This window comes from Geospiza fortis, unplaced genomic scaffold, assembly GCF_000277835.1.
Source record: "Geospiza fortis unplaced genomic scaffold, GeoFor_1.0 scaffold447, whole genome shotgun sequence".
NCBI lineage: Eukaryota > Metazoa > Chordata > Aves > Passeriformes > Thraupidae > Geospiza > Geospiza fortis.
The window spans coordinates 186,259-213,296 of NW_005054467.1; the positions used below are offsets into that span (position 1 = coordinate 186,259).

At 35.9% G+C, this 27,038-nt stretch overlaps 1 protein-coding gene across 1 annotated transcript in view; it reads right to left on the reverse strand.

The window, feature by feature from the left end:
* Positions 1-595: 595 nt before the first annotated feature.
* Positions 596-27,038, reverse strand: part of MAN2A1 (mannosidase alpha class 2A member 1) — a 93,568-nt gene continuing 67,125 nt past the window's right edge. Inside the window, exons 16-21 of the mRNA XM_005428027.3 lie at positions 25,715-25,848; positions 24,477-24,618; positions 21,469-21,602; positions 8,473-8,667; positions 3,902-4,012; positions 596-3,560 (exon numbers count right to left, since the gene is read on the reverse strand). Coding sequence (XP_005428084.2) covers positions 3,408-3,560; positions 3,902-4,012; positions 8,473-8,667; positions 21,469-21,602; positions 24,477-24,618; positions 25,715-25,848 — 869 coding nt within the window. The 3' untranslated portion in view covers positions 596-3,407. The remainder of the gene's footprint in view (positions 3,561-3,901; positions 4,013-8,472; positions 8,668-21,468; positions 21,603-24,476; positions 24,619-25,714; positions 25,849-27,038) is intronic.

Sequence of the window (27,038 nt, forward strand, 5' to 3'; positions counted from 1 at the left end):
TGAAATTTATCCTTTATTGTCTTTGCAAGTCATTATGTTCAAGCTCCACCATCACTTTGGGAAGCAAACCCATAAAATATCTATGCCTGTTCAATTTGCCCCGCGCAATTACAGAACATTATATTACCATTAAATTATTTTTTTAAAAAAGCGTTCAGTCTAATTACAGTTGAACTGTTATTTTGACTTGCTATGTTCTAATGGTGTGTTTATTAATTTACAAGAACAGCTTCCATTTCATTGCTCCCCAACGCTTCAAAGATAAACATTAATTCAAGTAAAAAAAAAAATCTAGAATTTTAAACATTCTAATATTTTCTATTAAGTCAGTGCACAACTTCCTTTGCAAAAGACCTGCCCATTTCCTTCCCACACTGTGCAATCTCACATGTTTACATCTCTGAAGCTAGCATCTATCCTCTTCTCTTCAGCAGCTGTGAAATAGATTGCACCTTTGATCTCACTGCAGATAACTGTCATTCCCAACAGATACTGACATATGAACCTTTTCAAAGTTATGTTTGTTGTTTGTCTCATGTAAAAAAAAAATTAATTACAGTTTGTTAAAGCCAAGGCATTAATGACACTGACCACATTTCACAATAACATTACCTTTTATTAGAGATCTTATTTTACATATCCCCATAAGATATAAAACCTTCCAAGAGAAAATATCAAAAACCTTCAGCTGAAATCAGTTTGTTTCAGATAATATGAGCAAATAAACCAAAGAAAATTAAGAGAAAGGAATGTAAAAAAACCCCAAACCATAAAATCAGAACAGGTACAACTCTTGCATGGAAAGTAATTACAAGGTTTCAAACCATTTCTTACACAGCATTGTACTTAAAATCATACTGGCAAGGTAAAGATGCTTGCTTCTCTTAACCAATAGCTCCAAACCCAGCAGCTATAAAAACAGAAAAAAACCCCAAAATAATAAAATTCAATTATATGGCCAATTCACAAAGAAACGACATAAGAATTCATTAAGACTTGTGCAAAACAAAAATCCAACAAAAACACTACCCAAGGAAAACACAACCTCATTGACAGCAACATTCTGAACCAATTCAAGCAAAATTCTTTTTGAGACTTTGACTGGAGTTTTGATTTAGTAAGGGATTTCAGGAAAGGATCTTAAATTGAAGCTGTCATGACACAATAAAAAAAAGCAAAGGAACAAGGATTACATCTGCTGGTTAAGGAAGATTCAGGCACCATGATTGTACAGCTGATGATAAAAGTAAAGAACCAATGCTATAAGAAAAACCTTTCAAAGCAATTCCAAGAGGCAAAATACTTTAAAATTTTATTGCATCAAAATTTTCCTTTTCTGCCTGGCAAAACTGAAACAGTGTTTTGAATGTTTTCCTGCACAGAACACATTAAAGTATCTTAAACATTTTAATTCTGAAGAAGCAACAAAATAAGTGTTATGAGAAATTTCTGCTGGCAAGTCTGCTAAGCTTTCAGCTCCAACGAAAACCAGCATTTTCAAATACTTTTTCTAAGAAGTTACAGTACATGTTTATTGCATGAAAACATCCATTTATTGGATTTATCTGATTCTTCCATTTGTGGTTAGAGATTCCTGTATTCTTGATGTAACTTGCACCAGATCCTACTAAAGTATTCCCATTATTACAAAACACACAGCAGATTGAATTAAGAAAATCTACAATCTCAACAGAGATCCAACCTGTGACAATGCATAAAATCTAAGTATGACTTTCATTATATTTTTAGATAGCCTGTAGCTACATGAAATAATTCGATAGATTTTGATATTTGATATAATTGTTGAACAACAATGATGAAATACAGGAAGCAATATTAGAGCTAGCACATCTTTTTACCAGTTATGATGACTTTTCATGCATTAGTATTGAGGATAAGCAACAGGGTATGGAAAAGTAGAGCACGAGTGAGAGATAGAAGAACGAGCTATGAAAATAAATGACAACTATAAAATGGGATCATACTCAAGTGAATGTTTATATATATTAACTGTAAACAGCAGCTCTACTTAGGGAAATGCTTTCCACACTTGGATGGCTTAAGTACTAAATATGAATTAAAATGGGAAAAAGCAAAGTCTCCATTCTTCAGTAACATGAACACTGGCAATGTAAGTGAGGTTGTAAGTTTGTAAAATGTTGTTTAAAATATAGGCACATGATTTGGAATTAACAGGTCACCACAGTCTGTGACATGCAAGCACATGTTTTGATGGGTTTGCAAACTATATCTTGCTTACTATCAACTCTTTGCATCAAGTCGCAATTTTCTTGAAAGCAGCTGAATTTAGCTTCTACAGTAATTTTTTTTGTTGGTGTTTCATGTTATAACATCATATCAATACATTCAAATAGTCAAAATGTTCAGAATAAGGTAGCACAAACTTGGTGCAGGAGTACATAGATCAGTGTGGCCAGCATTGTCAAATAGGAGATACACAGCTTAAGTATTATATAAACTACCTTTTCCCCGAAAACATTAACATAGACACCAAAATTGTAACAAGACATATCAAAAATAAGGCACATTTATTTTGATATGGTAATATTGAAATAGAAAACTCATTTCAGAGAACACTGGTATCTAAATGAGTTTTATAAAAAATCTTGTATTCATGATAATTATGGACATTTCTCATCATGGTAATGGAATAATTGCACATATCCCAGTGTGTCAAGTAACAAAATGGGAGTTTTATTAAACAATTCCATTGCAAAATTACTTTGTAGGTTCAGGTTTTTCTATTTACATAACTCAGGTGAATGGTAGAAGTATTAAAATCTACCATCACTTATCACAAGTACTGCAGGCTTTCATTTTACCACAATTAATAATCCCCTTTGTGTTGAATAAACTGAAATTAATTGCAGAATAAATTGAGATTATTGTCATTTATATAAATGATTGCAAATATTTGGACATTAGCTACTACACAGGAACATTTTATTCCATTTTTTTTTTCCAAGCTGCATCAGGACTTTTTACACTGAGTTATTCAGACATAAATTCATCAATAATCAGGAAAAGAAGGCTGTTTAAAATCTAATCCCCTGTTTATGAAAATTAAAACACCAGAAACATCATTAATTAGCATTTAACCTGAGATTTAATCTGTTGAGAGGTTAACATCCATAGAAATCTCTTCACTTGTTTATTAACTGATAATGATGCTGCCATTTTATGGGGGAAAAAATCCGAACCAAAAAAAAAGTTGCTTGCAACATGGCTTTTCATTGTGTTGGTCAAAACCAAAAGAAATTATAGAATGCATCTTTTTCTCACAGTATCCAGAAGCTGGAATAACATTAATGTGCCTCTTATTGCACATGAAACTCAGAGGAGATACAATTGCAGATTCTTCTTTTTCTGAGTATTAAAGCAGGACTTCATCTCAGCCGAATCCGGAACGTATTTATCTCCATAGAACTCATATTTATTTCACTTATATTTCTGGCATCTGGAGGTGAATGCATCAAAGATAAAGATGTGGGTGTAAGACTTTCCACTCTGAATTTGCTAAAGAGTTTATGCACCTTTATCTGGAGGGAAAAAGAAAACCAAAAAACTACATTTAGAAAAAGCAGTAAATACCATAAAATTGTACAGTTCCTTGCAGGAACCAGAAATTCTCATGCCAAAGATTTTGAATATTTTTAAATGTCATGGATTAAATTCTGTGCAATAATTTAGATCCTTTTAGACAGTAGTCACTCACTACGTTTCAATGTAATTTAATTAGTATATTCAAAATTACTAGAAATATTTGGATTTGAACTCTTCTTGTTTCCAAATAAAATGGCATTTACTCTTCCACCCAAAAGAAAATCCCAAACTTATTTTAAAATGTTATTTAAAAATTCCTACAGATTAATAACCATACCTTTCCCTGAGTGGTAGAACAGAGCAGACCCGTGTCTCTGTTTGAAAATTTACAATCAAATCCCTTTCTGTGAAGAATCAGAGCAGCTTCATCAGATGGTTTGGTATCTACCTACAAACAAACACTACAGAATATTACTCACAAAATATCAGTCAGGAAGACATTTTAGGACACAAAAAAAATCATCCTTATCATACAGCAGATAGAGACATTTACACCTTAAAAATGTTCAGCCTAGATTGAACAGTTGTGTCTTTTTTAAAAATTTTATACAGCTAAACATAGAAAGAAGTAAATGGTAAAGAGTTGAAACATATAATGCACTGCAGAATATAAGTCATTGAATTTAAAGGTCATCAGATGCACATGTACTCATGACTCACGACTGAAGCATGGCTATCATACCTGTATTAAATGGCTCCCCACAAAAATTATATGGCAAAACAGAAAACAAACTAGAAATCTTATGTTAACTGCAATACTCAGTTCTACTAATTCAATGGCATTATGTTGAACAAACTTTCATACAGCAAAAATGCTCTCTAGCTCAGCTTAAGGTGTCCAGAAAAATGTACACTGAGACCCACACATGAAAAAAAAGTTATGTTTATCTCTAAGATATTCAGTGCTTTTGAGCCTCATGAGACATTATAGAGTAAGCTGCTCCACACCCTTCCCTAGTTCCATTACCCTCCCCTGGACATGTTCCAGCCCCTCAATATCTTTCTTGTGGCTGTACCCCTAAACTCACTGTAGTCACTTATTTAATATAATACATTACTTTATTTCTTTAATTATTGCTATTTTACATTCTTCTGCTCTTAATCTTATTATATATATAATAAGAGCATAAAAACGATGGTTCTATCCAAAGCCATGCCAGTTCTTCAGGCTATTTTTCTCTTATTTATTTCTGGTTTACTTACTCTTATACTGGTGCTTTTTCACAAAAGCATCAGCCATGAGTAAAGTTCATTTCTGGTACTTCAGAATGCATCTATTGCTTGGAGAAAGCAATGCCAACAAGCATTAGGCCCTCTGTGATGCATTAGCTCCTGAAGGTGTACCAAACAAAAGGTCTTAATCTAACAGACCCAAATTTCTTTTCATAAAGGTAAAAATGGATCAGCTTGTACCAGCTTCTTTGAAACGCAGCATGACAAAGAATCAAAGTACAAAAAATTCATAGTATAAAGTACTCATTCATATAATATAAAAACTATAAACTTTATGGGTTTAGGTTCCTCACATAAAATAGTAAAAATCTATTACATAGTATTTGGAGTTGAAATTGCATACTTTTTAGTAAAACAGTAACAGTTAGAAATTTTACATAGTTTACAAATCACAAATAAAACTCTGCTTGAAAAGATTTTGTGAACAATGGCTTATAACCACCTAAAATCAACTTTATAATTTATGAATAATGCCTACATTCAGTATTTATTAACATTGATGGCTAAATAAGTTCTTGTCCTGTTTACTGAAACAGCAGCACGACTTTCTAAATGAAGTGAGGTAATAGCTGTGACATTTTCCCCCTCCTACTATGAAACACCTCACTTGATTTTCATTGTCACTGATGTGACAGTTGCACTTAAAAGTAGATATTTTTATGCACACAAAATAATACTGTCTCCTTAAACATCAGATTAGGGAAACATTAAAATTCATACTGAAAAAGCCTGACTTCCTATGGGGTAAATTAATGTTAGAAATGACAAGCCAGTAATGGGTATCAACACTTCCTCTAATTCACTTAAATTATCTTCTAGTAATCTGCATAAAAAATGCATGCATGCATTTCAAATGATGGCATGAATATTTCATCTCCCAATTTTTTAGAATTAAATATTATCCTTATTAAGATTCAAAAGATTTAAAACAAAAAGGTAACACACAATTAATGATACCCTGAGTAAAAGTGTTTTGGCCAGTATAAATATCTATGATTTAGTACTCCACCTTCTAACACGCAAATATTTTTTTACCTCTGTAAAAAAATAAAGCTGTTCTAACCCATTATCAAAGCAGGTGAAAGATTAAGTTGTCACAGCCTCCACACCTACTTTAACTTACCTGTTCTTATATCATCACTATGCAAATTAGATTCAATATGTTTAAGGTTTATGAATGTCTGAGCAAGGATGAACTTAATTTATACCAAATACACCTTCTAAACATGACTATGCTAACTGCATGAAAACCTGTAACAATCTCCTCAATTTTCAACAAGTTACAACATTCTTAACATTGTAAAACTTCACAGCATTGATATTCAACAAAAAAGCCCTAAAGACTGTGCTATTAAATCTCTAACAAGCTTTCTTAGAAGAGATGTCAAAGTTTGATTTGATTCTGATCTCTGAGAATTAAAATGTGACCTTAAAAGAAAATAAAGAAAAAAAATTAATTGTTAGGCTTTCTCATAACCAGTATCCCAGGGCAATGCTTCTAAAATTTTGATGAGAAAGAGAAAGCATTTAAACTCTTTTAAAATTCAATTACTGTAAGCTAATAGACACACACTGAAAAGTTTAGGCAACACGGCAAATTTATGTGTTTATGCTTAGTAAAAAGGGACAAATCTACTGTGCTCTAGATCTTGAATCCCAGTTTATTTACATAAGGTAAAATACCTGTATTCTGAAAAGCTGGAGTTCTGTTAAGAAAAAAATCTTTAACTGTTGTAATCCCAATGGATTGGACTCTTCCATGACAAGATGAGATGTCTTACAACAAAAACAATATTCTTTCTGATTTCTACCTTAAATCTTAACAATTATTTTAATTTGGTATCCTCTTCTCTGTCATTTTAATGGATTATGGAAAATCAACTTCAACAGTTTAAGCAATGGAGAGGCATAAATTTCTGGGAAAAAATTCATTGTGTCAATTAGCCAGAATTATGTCACTTGTCATTCAAATTCTTGGAAGCAAGAGAATGGAAGCAGAAAATGAGGAGAGATTTACAGAATTATTTGCATGGCATAGCAGCATTTTTGCTGTGGGGAAGAAGGACATTCTGTATCTCTATGACTGCTGCAAGCTCTCATTTTGAAGCAGGCCCATTAATGCTGCAGGCTCAAGAGCCGTGGATCAGTAACCAATGAAACATACAGCTGTGGACAGAGAAGAGATCACAGCCTCAAACATTCCTGTATCAGCTGGGACAGCGGGGCCTCAACAGCCCAGATAAAACCAGAGAATCCACTCAGAAGTAGCAACACTGAATTCTGAAAGCGGGCACTGAGCAAGCCTGTCTTTTCACAGCTTTCATATACAGACCATACAAACCAGGGGATGGGATTTACACCTCAAAAAGAGAGGGAAGATGCTCATGAAGGTCTGCCCCTGAAGTTGGTATGTTGAAGTAAACCTGCAATGCTGACCTGGTTGAAGTAAATAAAAATATACACAGCGAAGTATGGAATATTCACTTCATGTGAAGATTTAATTTAGCATCAAGGTATTCCTAACTTTTCAAGGGCACAAGACCCATAAAATCAAGAAATCTTCCACTGTGAAATTCAGAATAAGAATCAGCCACAGCTGAAGGGCCTTACACAAGATTGAGCTACTTACACAGAAAGCATGAGAAAGCAAACATTGTTTAAAATAGAGATTAAAACAGAATGAAGATCAGATTAAACAGAATATAATCTCATGTTAATACAGACAAAACCAGCCATCATGGAGACTCTAGAGGAAAAGGGACAAATAGTTTGTATCTAACTATGCCAGAATTAAAAAGGGATTGCACTGTGCTAGCAGCACTGGTGAACAGCCCTGCAATGCAACATAAAGTTAACACAATCACATTTTAAAAGGAGCTGGAAAACTGAAAAGAATTTATAGAACAGTTGGCAGGAAAATAATGCAAAATGAATTCCAGTCCCTCATTTAATCAAAGGGAAAATTACATTGTGGTGGTTACACACCTTTCTTTCCTTTGAAGGAGAAAAACACTGAGTACAGAAGAGCTTTTTTTTGTTTCAATTTTTTGTTAGTATTTTGTTTGTTAGTTTGTTTTTTTGGTGTTGGCTAGATGTTTGGGTTTTGTTTGTTTGGTTTGGTTTTGGTTTCCTTACCAGAGAATATTTTCACAGGAACCAATCATGAGATGCTGTTAGAATAGCTAAATTAGATCTTGTAACTAAGCTTAAAAACATTTTAACAATAAATTTTGGGTTAAAACTATATTCTTTATCAAAAACATACTCAGAACAAACTCTAATGACCTTAAATTTAATTCTTCTAGTATAGAAAAGGCTGAGGCATATGAATGGTTCTCTCTTAAACTTTGGGAACTTATTGAAAAGAACCCCCTCCAGAGAAAGAATCTTGCATTATGTGTGCTAATATGTTGTGAAAAAACACAATCCCTTCATTTCTTGTTATTCAAACAGACACAAGTCTCCAGTTCTTGCAGAATTAAGAAAAGCTCATCATCACGCTGCAGTTTATCATGCCATATTAACCTGCTCACAAAGTACTTTACAAGAATAGATTATTTTACTATATCAATAAGCAACATCATATGGTTGCAAAAATCAGTGGTTTGACCTTACCTTTGCTTGGATTGTCCTCAGATTGACTATATGCATGTCACAAGGCATGGACGACATCAGTGGAGCAAAAGTACTTATCAGCTCTGGGACACCTGAATCTGTGTTTGTTGTCATTGGAATTACAGGATGATTTAAGAAGAGAGAAGTCATATGGCTAAGAAGTGATGGAAAACTGACTGGTGCCTTCTCTTCATTCTGCAAAATACAAAAGAATGATTCAAGTTAACACACTAACATGTCTAAATTTTGAAATTCACTTACTTCATACTTCCAGTAATTACACAGAAAATTTTAATTTCTACACTGCCCATTCAACCACTTTTGAAAAATTTTGGTCATCCACTAGTTTTCTTCTATTGATAGATATACTTGCTGTTTTTATGAACAATAATCTTTTAAAATTATGATGACACCTAATTTTACAAAATCCCTCGTGCTTCTGTGTTAGCCCTTGATGTTTGAACAATACAGTTTGGAAAAAAGAAATTAGTTACTACTTCAGAAATTTGCTCCCATTTATTCAGTAGCTCTTTGTCTATGGAGAGGCAGACAGCCTTTTGCAGGCCTCCTTTTCCACATTATTTTATGACCTGTATTTCTTGCTTTCTCCAACTTGTATCCCAAATCCCTCTTTCTATTTTAAATCTATTTCTCTCAAACTATTGCTGGAAGAAATAGCAGCTAGCATCTTTGTCTTGGACTGCATTGCAAAAGATTTCTTCCAGAAATTTTACTTCAACGTCATGCCAGTAGGAACCAAAGGTATTTTATCGAATATTTTACAACTATTGTACATTCCAAAGTTTCATATCTGCATTGTTTTTACTTGGCTGCAGAGGTTGCCTTACAAACCTGAGATAACCAAATCTTACATATTCACAACAACCAGTTAAAGCTCCAGAGAAGCCGAGAAAAGAAAAGAAAAGAACTTTAAACTGGCAATTTCTATTTTAGAATGTCAGCGAAGACAAGAGTAGAAATGGAAGTGAAAACTTCTTTTGCTTTTATTTTTGCCTTGCATTCTTAATCAGATGAATCCGCGCTTGTTGGTGATATTTAGCAAAAACTTTGTGGAAAGTTTATTGAAAATATAGTATCTTAAGCACTGATACATTACATTTGCATTTTATGATAGGCTGGAAACATCGAAATAAAAAACAAATGGGAGACACTTAAAGCAAAGGGGAAGATTATTTTTCAGCCTATAACAGAAAACCATAACAGTAATTTCTGTCTTGGGGTGTGTTTGCATGTATGCATATTTATTTCTATTTCTGCAGTAGCACGAAATACAGCTGACAGTGAAGAATCTGAAAATATTCCAGGCCCAAATCAATGAAAGATGGTAATTTCTGTTTTATTCTTGGTGCTTTCCTTAGTAATAAATAACACTCTGGCTCTTTGGTATCTACTAAGCATTGAGGCTTAGAATTTTTAAGAATCTATTATAACCTCCAAATGATAAAAGTGGATTGTTGCAAAGGATTGCTCCTCCACGTGTGTCATTGCATTTATTTCTATTGAATTCCATCTATCATCTCATGGCATCTTTAATCAGTACTGAGTCTTCTAATTCCTCAATTTAGCCTTGATTTTTTTTCACTACCTTGAAAAGTTCAGTATCATTGGCAGCCTTCATTGCCATGATTTTCTTCTATTCTAATTACAGTATGAGCAATCTTGCTCTATGCACAGCTTAATAGAAAAGTCTTCCATTCAAGTGCCTATACACAGGGAAAATGTGCAGATCCATGTTATTTCAAAGAAGAGTTCATTTTCTCACCCCAAAAGGAACACTGTTCACTCTGTTGCCATAGAAGTGCTAAAGTCAGTCAAAACATTTAATTGCCATTCACTTTCTCATGTTTCACCTTTTTTTTTCCCCATGTAAAGTAAGTTGATTGCTTGCATCTGAAAACTTAAAATGAGGTCTTCTAAAACGTCTTACAAATCACTCATGAATCAGAAAAATAATCTATTCATCCTTTTACACTATTTAAAACAAAATATTGTAGATAAGCACAGCCTTGAAGGACTGGCAAATGCTAGATCCAGAACTGATTCACCGCGGCTCATTTTTGCTCTCACTGTTGTCTAAATGTCATATCACCAGCTGGAACATTGTTCTCATGCATTATCCACTTTGGAACTAAGACTTAGGTGGAGATTTTATATTGAATCTTGTATTCCCACATCTGGAACGACAGTCAGTTCTGGATGGTTGCACCAGCAGAAAAAGTGCAGTCGTTCCCTGAATCTGTGTAACAGCAGTGGGAATGGAGCATACAGAGGGTGTCAAAAGCTGCCAGGCGACCAAGGGAAAAAGTGTTTTGCAAGCATGGTGAAGACAATGCTTTCACAGAAGACTGGGAGGGGACTCTTCAAATCACACTGTCCCCTAGGTACATCACAATCATTTAAGGGCTGGAGTATGTCTTTTCCCTCAAGTCTAGTGATCCAGAATTTAAACAGGACTGTCTGGAAACAGAGATGAGAAGGGTTTGCACACACACAATGTAATGGGAAGAATATTTACTCTATGCACAACTTCACCATGTGGATGGCTTTCGGCAGTGCCCTGCTGATGCGCATCAAAAGATCTAGTCCCACAATTTCCATCTAATTGAAGTATTGCTCTCTCAAAAGTGACATCATTTCCTCAATTTCCATGGCAGCATTTATCACTCAAAGTGTGAGCGGAACGCCTCTGGCTGCCTTACAAACATTAAGTACTGGCAAGGATCTGATGAATGCCAGATGATGTGCTGGCTTAATGAGCTCAAACCAAAGCATATACTGCATTTTTAACGATCCACATACAGTTATCCAGTTGGAAACTGTGTTGACACACAACCCTTTGAATGACTGTGCAGTAAACATAAATGGAGCCTCATTTAGGTTCTTCCTCTGTCATCAAAAGTAAGGTGAATAATTCTAAATTTTCAGTTTTGAGGAGACACAAACTATAATCGAATATAGTATTAGATCACAATTTGCAACAAGTTTCAAGAATACCTTCATCTATAAAAAGTGCCTTTACATCAGAAATGAGCTGTTTTATTGATACTCACAGAAATAATTGAAAGGCTTGTGTTGGAAAGGAACTTAAAGGTCAACTTGTTCCAACCCCTCTGCCACAGGCAGGGATGCCACCTACCACATCAGGTTACTCAGGGTACCATCCAACATGGCCTTGAACACTTCCAGGGACGGGTGATGGGGACGAATATGATTTTTATTTATGTGTTATGCATGAGCTGAAGGATTCCTATTGGGGCTGTACACATGCTGGCAGCCCTGTCCCTGGGAAAGCTTTGCCTGGCAGCTGGTCAGGGCAGAGAAGCTTCCACGACTGGGCTGTAAGCGATCCCCCACCACTTGCCGGTGGGGCAGATGGCCATAACCCTGGGAAAAAATGCCAGGGAAATCGGGCTGTGGGAGGGACTTCAGCACATACAAGCAGGTAATGCGACATAAAGGGACACGGGACTCGGAGGGATCAGGGGTTCACTCAGAGGGTCAGCTTGACCACCTCCCCTCCCTCTCCTTCTCCTGCCTGTTCATGGCTTCCCTGCCTGCACCTGCTCTGCCCTGCCTCACCCTTCCCACAAACCAGCTCGGTGCTGTGTCCGCTGTTCCCTGACACTGCCGCTCCTGCGCTGCCACTGCCTCTGGGAAAAGCCACTCTGCCTCCGAGACTCAGAGGGTTTTCTGCCAAGTGTTTAAATTAACTAACTAAGGTCCTTAATTAGAGGGGGAAAATGCTAATTAGACTCTTCAGAAATCGTTTTGTAATTGAACAGAAGAAATCAATGGAAAATTCTGTAGAGAAGAAAGTAAAGCTGAAGGAGTTGATAATTGGACACCAATTTAGTTAATGGAGAACGAATGAACTTTTCAATGCAGATAAGTAATCTAAAATTTCCCAAATAAAACCAAGAAAAGGAAACTGAGGCAGACAGTTTATCAAGTCACATTATCTTATCCTCCTCCAGAGTCTTCTCTGCAGTGACAACATCCCCAAAAAAACCTTAATCATAACAGTAAACCCCCACTGGCATACACGCTACTTAATCTAACATGCTGAAATGTGGATGCTGACTCAGTGTGTAAGAACAATGAAATACAATCTGGAAACAGGTATAATTCTGGGCCTGCTAAATCAAGGGATGGAGACTAAAACAGTCTGATACCAAACCACTTGGATTATTGCTGGAAATAAAAAGTTTCTCATTCTCTTTCATGTGTCAAGAAACAATTTTTATCAACTTTCTCTCTGACAGGTTCAGAAAACCAATGGGCAGCACTCATCAAAGGGGAATGTTTCTAGACTGAAAAATCTAACCTGTGGAGCAAAAACGCTTTTCAGAGCATCTTTATTACCAAAGAATATGGAGAAAATATTTTAAAATATCTTAATCATAAACTAACAAATGACAGCAATCAAGAATGTAAATCAAAGAATTCCAAAGACAAATACAGGGTAAAGCAATTATTTCTTTCTGTACAATTCAAAGACTGACAATCCATCAGTATGTTTGACATGATGCTGCTTCTATATGAGAAATTGATTCTGTAATACAGCGCTAGGCTGCTCATAGGTGAGAAACAAACAGCAGACAATATCACTGATGATGTGAATAACAGGTTTACAACACATGACAAAAATAAGTGACAGTTAAGGGCAGATGCCTAAGTTTTAAAATTACTTACATTTTTCACCAAATGCAAGCAGCTTGAATCCTTAACTACAGTGGTTCCTTATTTGTGGAAGGTGGAGTTTAAGCAGGAAGGAGTGAGAAATACACACAGTGCTCTATACGTACATTGCCCTAAGAAGGCTCACAACTTAGAAGAGAAATTCAGGTTTTGTTTCAGACTGACCCTAATCTAGTTCATTCAGTTGACATCAAATAGTAAAGGGCTTCAACTTAAGTTACAGGCTTTGCATGCAAGACTGCCTGGCTGTTATCTCACCAAGTGAAAATCAGACGTTCTTGCTTTAAATTCATTCAAAGTTGCACACTGTAATACAGAAAGAATAATCAAAGTCTGACAAGTTCTGAAAGTCTTCCAGATATGGATGATTCATTCCCTTTCGTCTGAGGTTGATACCTGGAGCTGGATTTTTGCATGCCTGTAACAACTCCTAGTGATTTTCAGAAGGAAAGAAGAAAGATGATGGGTCTTACACCTCTAATACAACAAACAGCAATTAATGATCGACATAAGTTGGGTTAATTCTTCTGAGCTGAATAATTCCTTTTCAGTGTCCAAGAGTGCAAGGTAAAGTAAACATCTGTCAAAGAAAACAGTGACCAAGACTTCAAGCAGCTTTGAAAATGACTGGTGATTGCAGAGGAAATTTTGCATGGGAATCAAATAAGGTGATAGGAAGATCTCTGTGCTGTGGGATTCAGAACATCTAAGACCTCAAAGCTGCACAAAAATCTTCAGCAGAATAATCTTCAGGTAATCTATGAAGCTAAAAAACCAGGCTTAGACCCATTAGACTTTTAGGAAAGTGTGGGTAAGTTGCAACCAGAAATAACAGTCATTAATGTGAGTACTGAACAGGCAAATTCCAGGAATCTTAAAAAGACTATAAACAAGGATACTGATGCCAGATTATTTTCTGCTAAATCAGAGAATTTGGCTTTCCTGAAATGCTGGGGGCAAAAATACAGATATATATATATAAAGATTTGAATTGTTTGCATACATATTTTTGTCTACACTTAAAAATCCATCATGTCACACTTTTGCACATCAAAGCATATTTTTCTTTTTGCAATAGGTTTCAAGTCCTTTAACTGAGAACTAAGGTCTGGAGTGCTTAGGGTCTTTCAATAGCTATTGAAGTGACCAGCAAAAGACAACCCATGAGAGCAGAGTAAATCTAATTTAATTCTTTACCCCAGGGAATGGAAAATTTTCTATCAATTCACCTGGTCATTGCTAATGAAAATGCATTGGAAATGCATGTCTGCTGCACTAGCTGAAAGGGGCTCCTGGAGGCTGATTATAGAAGAAATGAAAATTCTGAGGCATCATAAAATATCCACAAGGGTGTTGGCTCAGTGACTCTAAAATCACCACATATTTTCTGTACCAATCCTTAGCTGACACTAAAACTACAGATGAGAAACCTGGGATTGCTGAAGCTAACCAAATCCAGGGAAACCTGCATCCACAGGAGGAATTTTTCCCAGTCTGCTATAGCCAAACTTGATCATGGCCAACAAGTGGTGATTCCTCTCACTCCAGGCTGATAGATGGGAGCCTGCCATGGTTCTGCTCCTCCAAGACCATGCAGGAGTAAGGAAGAGCATTATTTCTGTTAGGCATATATGGAAACACATAGCCATGCCTACATGTGAGTAGAGACAGCACTTTTGCCAGAACCTACATGAGTAGAGCACTCGGGAAACAGAAGTAGAACAACAATCCAAACCTGATTGTGCCCTCCAACTGACCAGGTCTGAAGTTCAAGACCTTGATGCTCTTGATTCACAAGAACACTCAACAGCCACTGATACCTCAGTGTGGACTTTTAGCCCTTCTGATCTCCAGGTCTGGACCTTAGGCTTCCTAATGATTCACCAGGTCAGACTTCATCTTCTTCCAGGAGCTGGCCTGTGACCTGTTAGCTTGCAGTTTGCTGTCTACAGGCACACACAGAAAATAGAGGTCTTGCCAGCAACTGGAAGCCAGTTGTACTGGTCCCTCAGTCCAATAGTGTATCTCTCTCCAATAGTTGTCACACACATCACACACACCACTCACTCTGTTTCCCAGTCTTACCTGAAGATGGCTAATGGCTCACACAGATTCAGAAAAGGTTGGGCTGCACAGAAATCAGATGTAATAATCTAGAATCAGCTGTGGTGGTCAAGCACTGGACTTCATCAGAGCCTTTTATGCACCCTTTACCCTTACTTTTCCCACTTGTTACTCCTCAATCTTTCTCCTTCCCCTCCTGTGTCAGTTCTACTGAACATCCCATAACTAGTCTCTTATTCTACCAAAAAAAAAAAAAAAAAAAAAAAATTAAAAAAAAAAATTTAAAATTCAGAATTTTCTTAGTCCAAGGCAATTTCTGTTGATCCATCTTGTTGGGTTTCACACCAGGAACAATCTAATTTTCTCCCTTTCATGGTCTCAGGAGCAGCTAGTGCTCCACTGTTCCACCTATCACTGTTCTAAGGTGACTACATTTAGTATAGTTAATGTTCAATCAGGTGCCATAACAGAAATCATGTTCTAGAAAGAGATCATTTGGAGAACATTGCTCACTGGTCTATGGAAGAGTGCAGATGGTAAAGAAAGTATCCAGTCACCATGATCATAAGAACACCACCACAATTACTAAGACTGATAAATAGAGAGCCATCAATATAGCTGGATGAAAGTGATCAGAAAAGTAGATAGACAACGTGCGATGCTTCTTTAGCAATAAAAGTATTTTATACTTCAGTTATAGCCTTTTCTGCCAGTTTTATTTCTTCTATTCTAATTCTCCTTAGAGTTTATCATTTAATAACAACCCAGGAGGAGCAGCTTAATGCCTAAATAAATCCCCCATCCGAGCCTTGGGGAAGGGACCTGGTGCTAGATTTTCCCAGAAGATTGGCAAGATCTTATCCCGTTGCCAATGATGGTAGAAAATAGCAATCAGGAATTTTCTGGAGTTCAGTTTTGATTGAGGAAGTAGTTAAACAACCGATGGTAAGGACAGAAAGTCCACAGTGATACCCGCTAATTTCCAGGCACTGGAACTCTGCTCCTTGTGCAAAGCGGAGGAAATTTGCTGCTGGAGGAACCTTGCATGTACAAGGAGGTTATTCCCAGAGAGTAATTTCATTTGAGAATACAAGAAGAAGACTTGTACACTTTCTCCCTACTTTAGGAAGGATTCTGCCCTGCAGTCAGATCTTGCAGCAGGAATTAACCCTTCCTAGAAGTAGTGATACAGAAAGGTTCAAATTTCAGACCTCAAACAGCACTAGCTCAGATAAGCTCACAAAAGACAATAAAGAGGCCTACCCTCATCCTTTGATGAATTGTATGAGCTACAAGTGGAGAGACCAAGGTTTTATACTATGCATAATACTGAGGTAAATTTCTTTCTAACCACAGCCAGCAGACAGGTACACGCAAATGAAGACAGGTAAAACCAAACCAAGGAAAATAATTCACTGTTGAGATGTACATAATTACATGAAAAAGAACACAAAAGCGACATAGCTGTAGGTCCAGAAACCAGAGGAAGGCAGTCCTCTGTACTATTTGCTCAACCCAAGTGTCAAGTGGCTGCTGCCCTGTTACACGATGAGAATGTTGCATAACAGGAACACAGGGATGGAGCCTGCAGACAAAGCAGTCTTTATTTAATAGCTTTCTGCAACACATCTTTGTCACTGTGTCATAAAAAAAATTTGAAGGAAATTAAGCTGTAAGGTGCCCTGACATAAAAACAATGACAGTGCTTGTCTGAAAACAGATGGTATTTGTAGATAAATAAGGGATGGAAACATTACTCTTGATTTGCAAACACAAAGTTCTTCCATAAGAAATACAGTATGAACTATACAGTGGTAGGAGAAATAATGAATTAAAAGTAGTGTTTTAAGCAAAATTGGAAAGTAACATGTACCTGAATATCTCTTCAAATGAAATACAAAATCAGTGTTCACCCATTAGTCAATACAGGTGGTAAGTCTCTAAAGAAGATCCATAGTATTTTGTGTGAAAACAAGAGGAAAATGTCTTTTTTTTTTCCTTCTGTGGCCACCATAAACCCCCAAAACCCTAACAATTTTATACATATTTGATGAGTTCACTGTGGCACTTACAATTAAAAATTATATTAGAGTATCTGAACTTGTCACACATGGGCTTGAAAAAGCATCTAAATTGTAATAATTAAGCCAATGTCAAATTTCTGCTTTTTTAAAACATCAAGTTAATTACAAGTTAACTATCAGTTTTTAAGGTATGGTTACATGTAGCATAGCAATGCACAGTATAATGTATGCTTTTTGCTACAGCAAGAAACATGCACATGCATTATAAATAAGCACATCAATAAGGAGCAAGATCAACACAATAATCAGACAAAAATGGCTGTATCACCAACCATAAATTTTCAGAAAAAGTGGGCACTTATAGAGATTTAGTAAAAAAAAAAGAGTAGTTGTATGTGGTGGAAGAAAGGCAGTTTGATTATCTCCAACATACTTGTGATTTTATTAACTGTATTATTGTTCCTCTCAACAACCTCACCCAAAAGTAAGAGCCATTTGAGCCACTGAATCCTCTGCTCTCTGCTCAAGCCTAGTCCATAAACCCAGTTATACAAATTAGCTTAGTCAAGACAAGGTATGAAATAGGAGTCTGAAGAAGGAAGTGTTTGCCTGGCATGGCATCTTTTCTCCAGCTACGTCTTTGATGAAATAATATGTTACTACTTCTTTCACTTCTACACTGATATAACATACTGGGATTCAGAAATAAAAGGGTATTAATGATTATTTTTCCAAAATTTACAATAAATATAAAGTAGTCTGTATTTTCAAAAAGACAGAAACATTTACTGTTTTGACAAGTATTAATAAACTGTATTCAGTTTCAGACTCAGCTAAATATTAATCCCTTCAACTTAAAAATGACATGAATTCAGTTCTTCATTAAAAATCTGAAGAAAGAGAAGACAGTCTTAGAAGACTATTCAAAGAGATATTCAAGCTGAAAACTGCTTGCAAGGAGAAAATGAGCATATAAGAAGCATTAGTTACATCTAGAAGAATAAAAATATGTATGTGGAAATTTTATCAAAAATACAGTAAAAAAATCTGAAGCCTAAGGAACATAGCTATCAATAAATGAGTGTAACATAAAGTGAAATGAGATTTCCCCAGCTCTTGCTACAAACACAGGTCCCTTAACAAACAATACTGTCATTGTGAATAAACCTTTAGTATCCATCTTAGAAAAAACAAAACAAAACAAAACAAAAACCCAACAACTAAACAGAAAATATAAACACAAATCCCCCCCCCCAAGTCTCTTCCTTCCCCACAAATACCAAAAAGCTTCAGGAAAACACATCAACCTGAAGTCTTTCTCAGAGACAAAATCTGAATGAGTATTTATGACTGATTAGATGAGTTAGAATTCAAGAGCCAAAACCCAGGTAGTGTTAGGATTAAGAAACTATTACAATAAAGACTGAGTATACCAACGTTTATTAAGAATTACTAGGAATTTCACTCTACCCACTCACTGCACACATGAGTCTTACACTTCAGGACATTTGTTTCATTGGACCCTGCCACTAAAATTTACTGATCAGGGTGGAGTTGGGGAAGGAAAGAAGTATTTTAGAGATATAAATGAAAAGAAATTTTTGGTAGATACTGTGATAATAAAAACTCTCCACAGTAATTTCACTAGTGATGCACAATTATTTTAATTCTTTCTAAACTGCACATGTGACGCTTCACATACTCTCCTTTTATGGGGAAGTTTCACAAAAAGCAGCAAGCATCTGTTCTTCAGAATTGTTTTTGAGAAAAGATAGAATGAAATGTTTTGGAACATACATTAGGAAAAGCTTGCAATGCCAAAGATGTCAGATGGTCAAAACTTTCTCCTCCAGTGGCTCCTGAAGTAAATAATAAAATAGGGCTTGACAACAAAATCAGGGTCAGTGTATGAGTCACACTGTAGCTGATTACATATATAAACTACATATAATTTCACCATAACTTTTTCTGACATGGTTATTTTTAAGCTATTATGACAACTATCTTCTGAATAACTGGGCTAAAAAAAAAGTATGATTGCACATCTAAGAAACAGAAAGAGGATTACTCTTACTTTAACACTGAAATAGTAACATGAATCAGAAAACATTACAAATGTTCAGATACATTTTGAAAAACAAAATTCTAGAACATTCTAAATATATGAAAGGGGAATTCCAGGCGCAGCAACAGGAAGAAAATGTTTCCTTAAAACATCTTGCTTGGCTCCTGGGGCTTGTACATTGGATCAGCACCTCTTGGACTGTGCCTACTCCCCCACAGCTCTAATTCTGCTTTCTGTGAAGTCCCTTCAAGAGTGTAGAAGAATGAATTGCCCTTAAAGTCCTCTGCAGCCATTTAAAACCATTATAATTAGTAGGTAACTGCCCTTCTCCTTTGAAAGATTCTCAGTAACTTGTACAGAAACTTTCAAATCTCTAGGACAGATGATTTCAACAAAGAAAGGGAATTATACTGTTATTCTGCTGAGATGATATCTGACTTGTATCACAAAAAAGTTGGCAAACATATGCAAAGACACATGTAAATACTGCACTAACTACAAAATCCCAGCATTGTTTAGGCTGCCTTTACTCTATCTGAGGTAAATTCAAAATGTTTTCCAATGGAGTCTTTTGGCTTGAAGCAGCAACTGTTCTGAAATTGAATTTGTGGCCAGCCCCACTCAAGGGGGAACTGTGTTACTTATCAGAGCAATCTCAGTGTGTGTGGACCAGTTTCCTTTTAGAAGGAAGTAAACAAGGAGCTCCCCTGGAGGTATGGCACTAAGCACACCCTAGCCCATCACATCTTGATCATGGTCAGAATGGATGACTAACCTTTTATGTCTGTTGTGACAGAAAAACTGAGCAGGGACTGGACTGGAAGCGTTCCAGAGGCGCCTTTTAGCAAGTTGTTTTATGGTTCTGCAGAAAGCACCAAGGCTGCACACAATGTCACTACAAGCACTATGGCACTAACTGATTTGATCTGCTTCTGTTGTTTCAAATTATTTTCTAACGTAAACACAGATTTGCATGTCCAATGACTCTTACTTACCACGCCCACATTCTAATTTAACACAACAAAAATTACCCTAGTTACTAAGGAATTTTTTGGGTGGCAATATAGATGCCTCTGCAGGTTTCCTCTTGCAAGGATGGAGTAACCTGTGCAATGCTTATTGCTGTCACAGTCAGACTGCTGCTGACCTCAGGTTAGCTTGGGTAGCTGCACATCATATTGATAAATGCAGTTAATATGCAGTCTGCATTATACATGATGAGGAACTAGAAAATCATAATGACATGTACAACCTGAAAAAAACTCCACTGTCAATCATTAAATGGTGAAAATTAGCTTTAAGCTTGATATTATCATCCTCTCACAGTGGTTAATGATAGCCATTATAAACCAGAATTAATTCCAATTTATCTGCATATTCATTAGGAGCTTGGTATACAACCTCTCATCTTTAGCTATGCAATGGTTTTAAAATACACTCAGTGCTGTCATCATGATTCTTCCTCAGTACAAAAATGTACTTCTAATTTTGTCCTTCTCAAACCTGATTTTTTTAAAAAAAGAGAAAATACAAAGACTGGAAAGAAAATTGAGGTTATTCAAAAGACTAGGATACAAAAAGGCAAAATAAGATACATGCAAATAAAAAAACCTCTTCCAACAAAATGGTCTCAACTTCCCAAGAATCATAATGAAAGCAAAAGGTTTTTATGTCTGGCATCTAAATATTTCCACTTGAATCTTATTCTCTAAGAAAATGATATTTATAAGAGGTTTTCTCTTTCTACCCCTTCAACTGAAATTATTTGTCAACCTTTGTTTAGACTCAGTTAACATTGTAAAGAAGCAGAACCCACACTGATTAGCAGGCTTTTTAAAGGTTGTTCAGTAAAAAAGAAATTTAAAAAGAAAAAAGAGACTTCCACAATAGTAACCCCCACTCATATGTTGAAGCGTGAATGAGGAAGTAAGTACTGCAGGAATAGTGAGAGATTAAGTCTTTACAACCAGAATATGAAAGCAAGATGACAAAACTCCCTTGGAAGCTACATTTCCTTAGTTCTACAGCTCACGGAATAATTTCTTTACTGAGTTCTTCACTGCTGCCACAGAAATTAATATTTACATCTTATTTGGCATAAAAATTCCAGACAGTGAATCCTACCACATCTGTTCCATGTCTTTTTTCCAACAGCAGTCGGAAGACATTAGCTGTAATCTTGTTATCTTGAACACCTTGTCCAAGGCCACGGTTGTCATCCTGCATAAGCCGACGATCCATGATCACTTCCAGCTGACCTGAAAGAGCAACACGAGGATTGCACTAGCATCAAGAACAGGTAAGGGTTCTATTAAACATGAATAACAGACCCTTAAAATTTAACTTATTTTTTAAAAAATCATAATATTTCTCTTGAGCTTGGAAGAGCTAGGGCTGATCAATTTCATTACAGCTGATTATAAAAACAGTCAATACCACTAGACTGTGGCTGTTTATAACCTTCAAAAAAATTGTCACAAGCTTTTCTGCAGAATGTCCAGCAGTTTTTACTTTCAGAGTTTATATAAAAGTTTAATATGAAAAATCATTACTATTAACTGCTATTTGCAACAAGGATACTTGGCAATCAAACATCCAAGATAAGAATCACTCCCAAGTAGGAGAGAACTTCTGTAGAGGAACTATCTTCACCTTGTACTCCATTCTTTTGTTTCACATTTGAACCAGAAGGAAGAAAGGCATCAACAGGAGTATATAAATACTTACAATCACTTCTTGTATAGAAAAATTCACTTGTGGGAATAGGAAAGAACTTTGCACTGGATAAGCACTGAGCATGAAATTCTGAGTTTATACTGAACTGCAGCACAGCCACTCAAAATAGCTCTTTAAGCATGATGTTAAATTATATATAACCTGGACAATGAAGTTCACTATTTTTCAAGTGTCTATATCCAGAATGAAACCAGGCTGGGGCACGTAATTAAGGCTGTTATGTTTTTTGCACACTGAATCTTCAAACAAGTGTACATATTTTCTAAATAAAACTGGAAGAGTGAAGTGCTTGTATCCTGAATAAGAAGCTCACAATTTAACTTCTAGAAAAGGCTGCTTACTAAGGCAGTCTTTTTTATACTTCAGCGCTCTACAAACACTTACCCGATTTTCTCAAATACTTGTTCCTCCCTTCCCTTGAGAACAAACAGATTTTGTCTATCCAGGACAGAAATCAGCTGACAGTGAGTAAGAAAAAACCTGCTATTTTGACCTAAAATACTGTGCATGTAACTTTCAGATGGTAGGTTATGCCTTGAGACACATCTGTCTGACACACAGGCACACAGCTACTGATGTTTGCTTGCCTAAACTGTAAGATTTTTGAATTTTCTTCCCTCTGAGCTCCTGAAAGACCTTCAGAAAAAATGTCATGAAGCATATGATACTCTGCAACTTCTGAAATTTCAGCTTCATTTCTGTTCTTTTTTGAGGAATCCAACATGCCTTCAAGACAAGGTAGCCAATTTAATAATTTAATGAAATATTACTTAATGATAACAAATCAGATTAATTCATTCTCCTTTTTTTCTTAGTGGGCACAGATACTTCACATATCTTAAATTACAGAATACAATTTGTCAAAGAGTGAAACAGTCAAGAAATCAATGTCATGTCAGCTATGGGATACATCTGTTGCTCTTTTATTTAACTGGAGTAGGTGAAAAGCCTATAATGTCCTCAGACAGATTTGAAACAAGTGCTCACAGAAGGTCAGTTTCTCCCTGATGCTTAACTGCAAAATGTCGAACAGTGCTAGCCTTAACTTCCCCAATTTAATGGCAGAGTGTGGGAGTGTCTGTGGATTTACATGGTGCATTATCTTGTGATGCAGAGACAAAGATTGTTAAACAAATACAGATACTATTATCAGGTAACAGAGCCTCTGCAGACTAATTAAGTCTCCAATACCCATTTAATGAGTGCTTAACAACATCAGTGGCATCAGGGTCATTCACAGGATCAGGCCAATAGGAGTGGGTTTCCAGCAAGGGGAGGCATGAAAAAATGTGGTTTGGGTCTTATATCTGGTAGACTTGGTACAGAAGGCTGGTATTTTCCACTGTGGTTTTATTACAGCATCACTTTATAGGTCAGTGTTTGCTAATGCTGCCACCAAGCCAGCATGGTATTCACCTTTTGTAAGAACAGAGCATTTATAACATTTTTCTTAAAAGAAACTGTGAAGTAGGTTTTGGTGCAGTTTCTGATGGACTCTTTCTCTTTTGAGTATTCATTCCATTATTGTCCAAAACCATATAAATTTAAACTGACAACATATATTACAGCAGGAAATTATACATATTAAGTTATAAATTATATACCTTATTTTGCCCACTACCTCTAGCTTTATTTGAATACCTCCCCCATTCTGATAGAATGAATAACTGTCCTCTGTTTCCAGTCCTCCAGGCCATTCATCATACCCTGTTCTGCTCCAAGGAGCAAGACTGTGTCTCTTTTGGAATTCTTAATATGAATTGATTTTTCTTGTCAACATATTCATCACCTCTGTCAAAGTACTCCATTAAATTTGTGAGGTATCATTTTGCTTCAGAAGTATGTTCACTTTTACCCAGGGTCATATTTATCCTTTATTTCACTAATACTAATCTTCAAAAAAAGCTGCTGTTGTTTTTCCTCGGCAGGGAAGTTAGGCTGTGCTGTATATACCTTAAGACTAGAGCTGTCTACACTAAAGCAAACAAACAGAATAAAAAACATGATCAGCATCCTTCTCAAGTCCCCTCCTGCCAGGGCAGTATGAAAAAGAATAAACTCTTCAGTTCTGCTATTTCATTCCACCAGAGATCTTGAGTGAAAAATAGCTGGTTCTGACAATTTATTGCTCCTTCTGTCTTTTTTGCAATCTTTTTCCTCTGTCTCTAGTTTGAGAGACAGGAAGGTGAGAGAGACCTTTCATTGAAGGTGACAGGATCTCATGTGGGACCAACCTCTTCCTCCTCTCTTATGGACATACTCTAAAACTTGTCAGAGTTGGAGAAACTTCTTTCCTCTCTTCAAATGCTTACAGGTAAGTATAGTAATGCCTGAATGAACTATTTTAGAATATCATGAAGGAAAGACCTTTGTCATATCTTTCATCTTATATTTACCATTTTTCAAGCTTGCAACACCTAGAGACTGAGCTGAATGAAGTGTCAAACGAACACCAACATCTTGGATATAAGCCATGGTAGTCATAGGATAGATATTTGCTTGAAGAGGCAACTTGCTCATCGTCTGTCTAGGCTGGATCTGCAATATGAACACAAACCTCAAAAACATACATTCTTTTTATGCAATTAAATTTCAAAGACATTTTCAGACATTTATCCCACGTGCTTTGGAAGAACAGCCATCACGAAAGCATTCACTCAACTGTATTATTTAGCTTTTTTGAGATTTGTGGCTAAAATTACCACTTTGGAAATGGTAGCTTCAGTGTACTTTTAGATCAAACAATATTAAGAAAAAATGTGAAAGATTCATCAAGGGAACCTACAAAAAGGGAACCTATAAAAAGGAATAATTACAGTTATAAAATGAGAGAAAAAAATTTTCTCCTCTAGAGAGGGAGCAGTGAATAGATTTAAGGTAGCAAGAAAAGGAATTGTTGATTTATAATGAGCACTTATTGAAGTGCTGTTGAAATTCTTGAATGGTACATGACAAATGAGTAGTAGTATTAAAATTATTTTCATGTTTAAATATTCACTGTCTCCAGCAAAATGCAGTAGTACAGTAACTGGAAAACCAGTAGTCTGTTATGCAGGAGTCATAGTCTCTCTGCATTTGCAAAACTATTTTTAGCAAGAAAGGAAGGTAAGGAAAACCAATTTTCTCTCTTTTGTGTGTGCTGCACAGTTCAAGTTAAGACAATAGCCCTTTCCTCAGCTGTATTACCAATAGAAAAGCATTATACATCAAAAACATCATTTATTTCCAACACAGCAGTAAGCAGCTGTTGACTAGGTGCGGTCCTTATACACTGTGTTATCCAATGGGTTTTAACTAAACAAACAAAGCAGAGGAAAAGAAGTCATGCATATATACAAGCAACTAACTACATGGCGACTTGTCATAACTTCTTGTATATAATTCTTCTCTTAAAAAGAATTTAAAGGAATAGTCAACAAACTCCTTAAACACAGTTAAGGAGTGCACTCCTTAGCACACAGTTACTTCTTAGTCTGGTATACGTCAAATTTTATAACAGGTACATTTAAAAAGCATTTCTCCTTTTAAATTATTAATGCAGTTTAACACGAGAGTTTGTTTAATATAAGCTCTTTACATTTAGACAGTCAAAACCTGACACCCTAAGCTTTTACAATTAAAAGATGGTAATTACCTGATATCCATTAAGATCAGTATAGAATCTATTTTGACTGTTTATGTCGGATGAAATTCTCATTGCAAGTTCACGATTATATTCTCCTCTTATGTCCACAATATTGGAAACTTCAAGAGACTGACCTTCCAAACCTACATGAAAAAGATGCATTTAAAATCTCTGATACTGATTGCACATGTATAAGGATGACTGTGCTCCCAGGACACAGTGATCTGGATTTTGTTTTCTCTTTTACCTAACCAGATACTGGAAGACAGTTCAGTTATGCAACAGATGATAGAGCAATATTTCTTATTTGGTACAAATAGAACAGACAGTCTGAAAGAGAGCACTGAAGGGGAATAGGAGCAATAAATGGCAAGAACAACTGTGGGTTCCAGCAAACCAGTAGGGAACAGCACACAGCTGTTAAGAGCTGTCTTTAAATAAATATGGTAGAGCAAGACCTGGTCAGTCACTTCTCCCCTTCACTCTTAAGCAGCTGTCCCCATTCCCAGACAAGAATGAACTGTGCAACTGAGCAGGACACTTTGAGCAGCTCCTTTAATCAAATGAGAATCTTCCTTAAGGACAGTGTATTAAGAAATTTGAACTGATACAACCACAAGCATGACACAAAATTTTGTTGACAGGGAAAAGTTTCATATTTATTAAAAGACGGATTAGGTGTCTGAAAAGTCAGACGAGTTCTTCAGTGAGATTTTTTTTTCCTACAGTGCCTTGTACTGAAAATTAAATACCTTTAGTAATAACCTGACCTTTTCAAACAGTTCAAGTCACAGTCTGGAGTGGAATTATACCATCATTCAGCACCACCACTTTACCCTTTCTGTAGTCTAATGGGACTAATGATTGCAAAAAGAATTGCACCAAGCAGAACACAGATATGTATTTGTTTCCACATCTATTTGAAAATCTAAATGCCACCTGCAGCAGTACAGCAACTGTTAAAATGTTAGCATTTACCAATGGCTATTAAACTTCAGTGCTAAATAAAAAACACTTGGTTCAGCTAAATACTTCTATTTTCCCAAACAGTCTGGAAAATGTGGATTTTTATGCTCCACTTTCGATACTCCGAGTAATTGATTTTCCAAATATTTTATGTATCTTTCCCAAATATTTAAAAGCATGAGTACATTGAAGAAGAATACAGTAATTTAGTTTAGACTGTCATCATTTTTGTACTGCATAATTTGAGAGTATATAAAAATACAACTGTGAAGAGAATAAAGTATGACAGGCTTCTGATAAAAAGATTAACCAAATCATGCTAATATGAAAAACAGATGCCAATGGCAGCAGAACTTAAAAATCACTT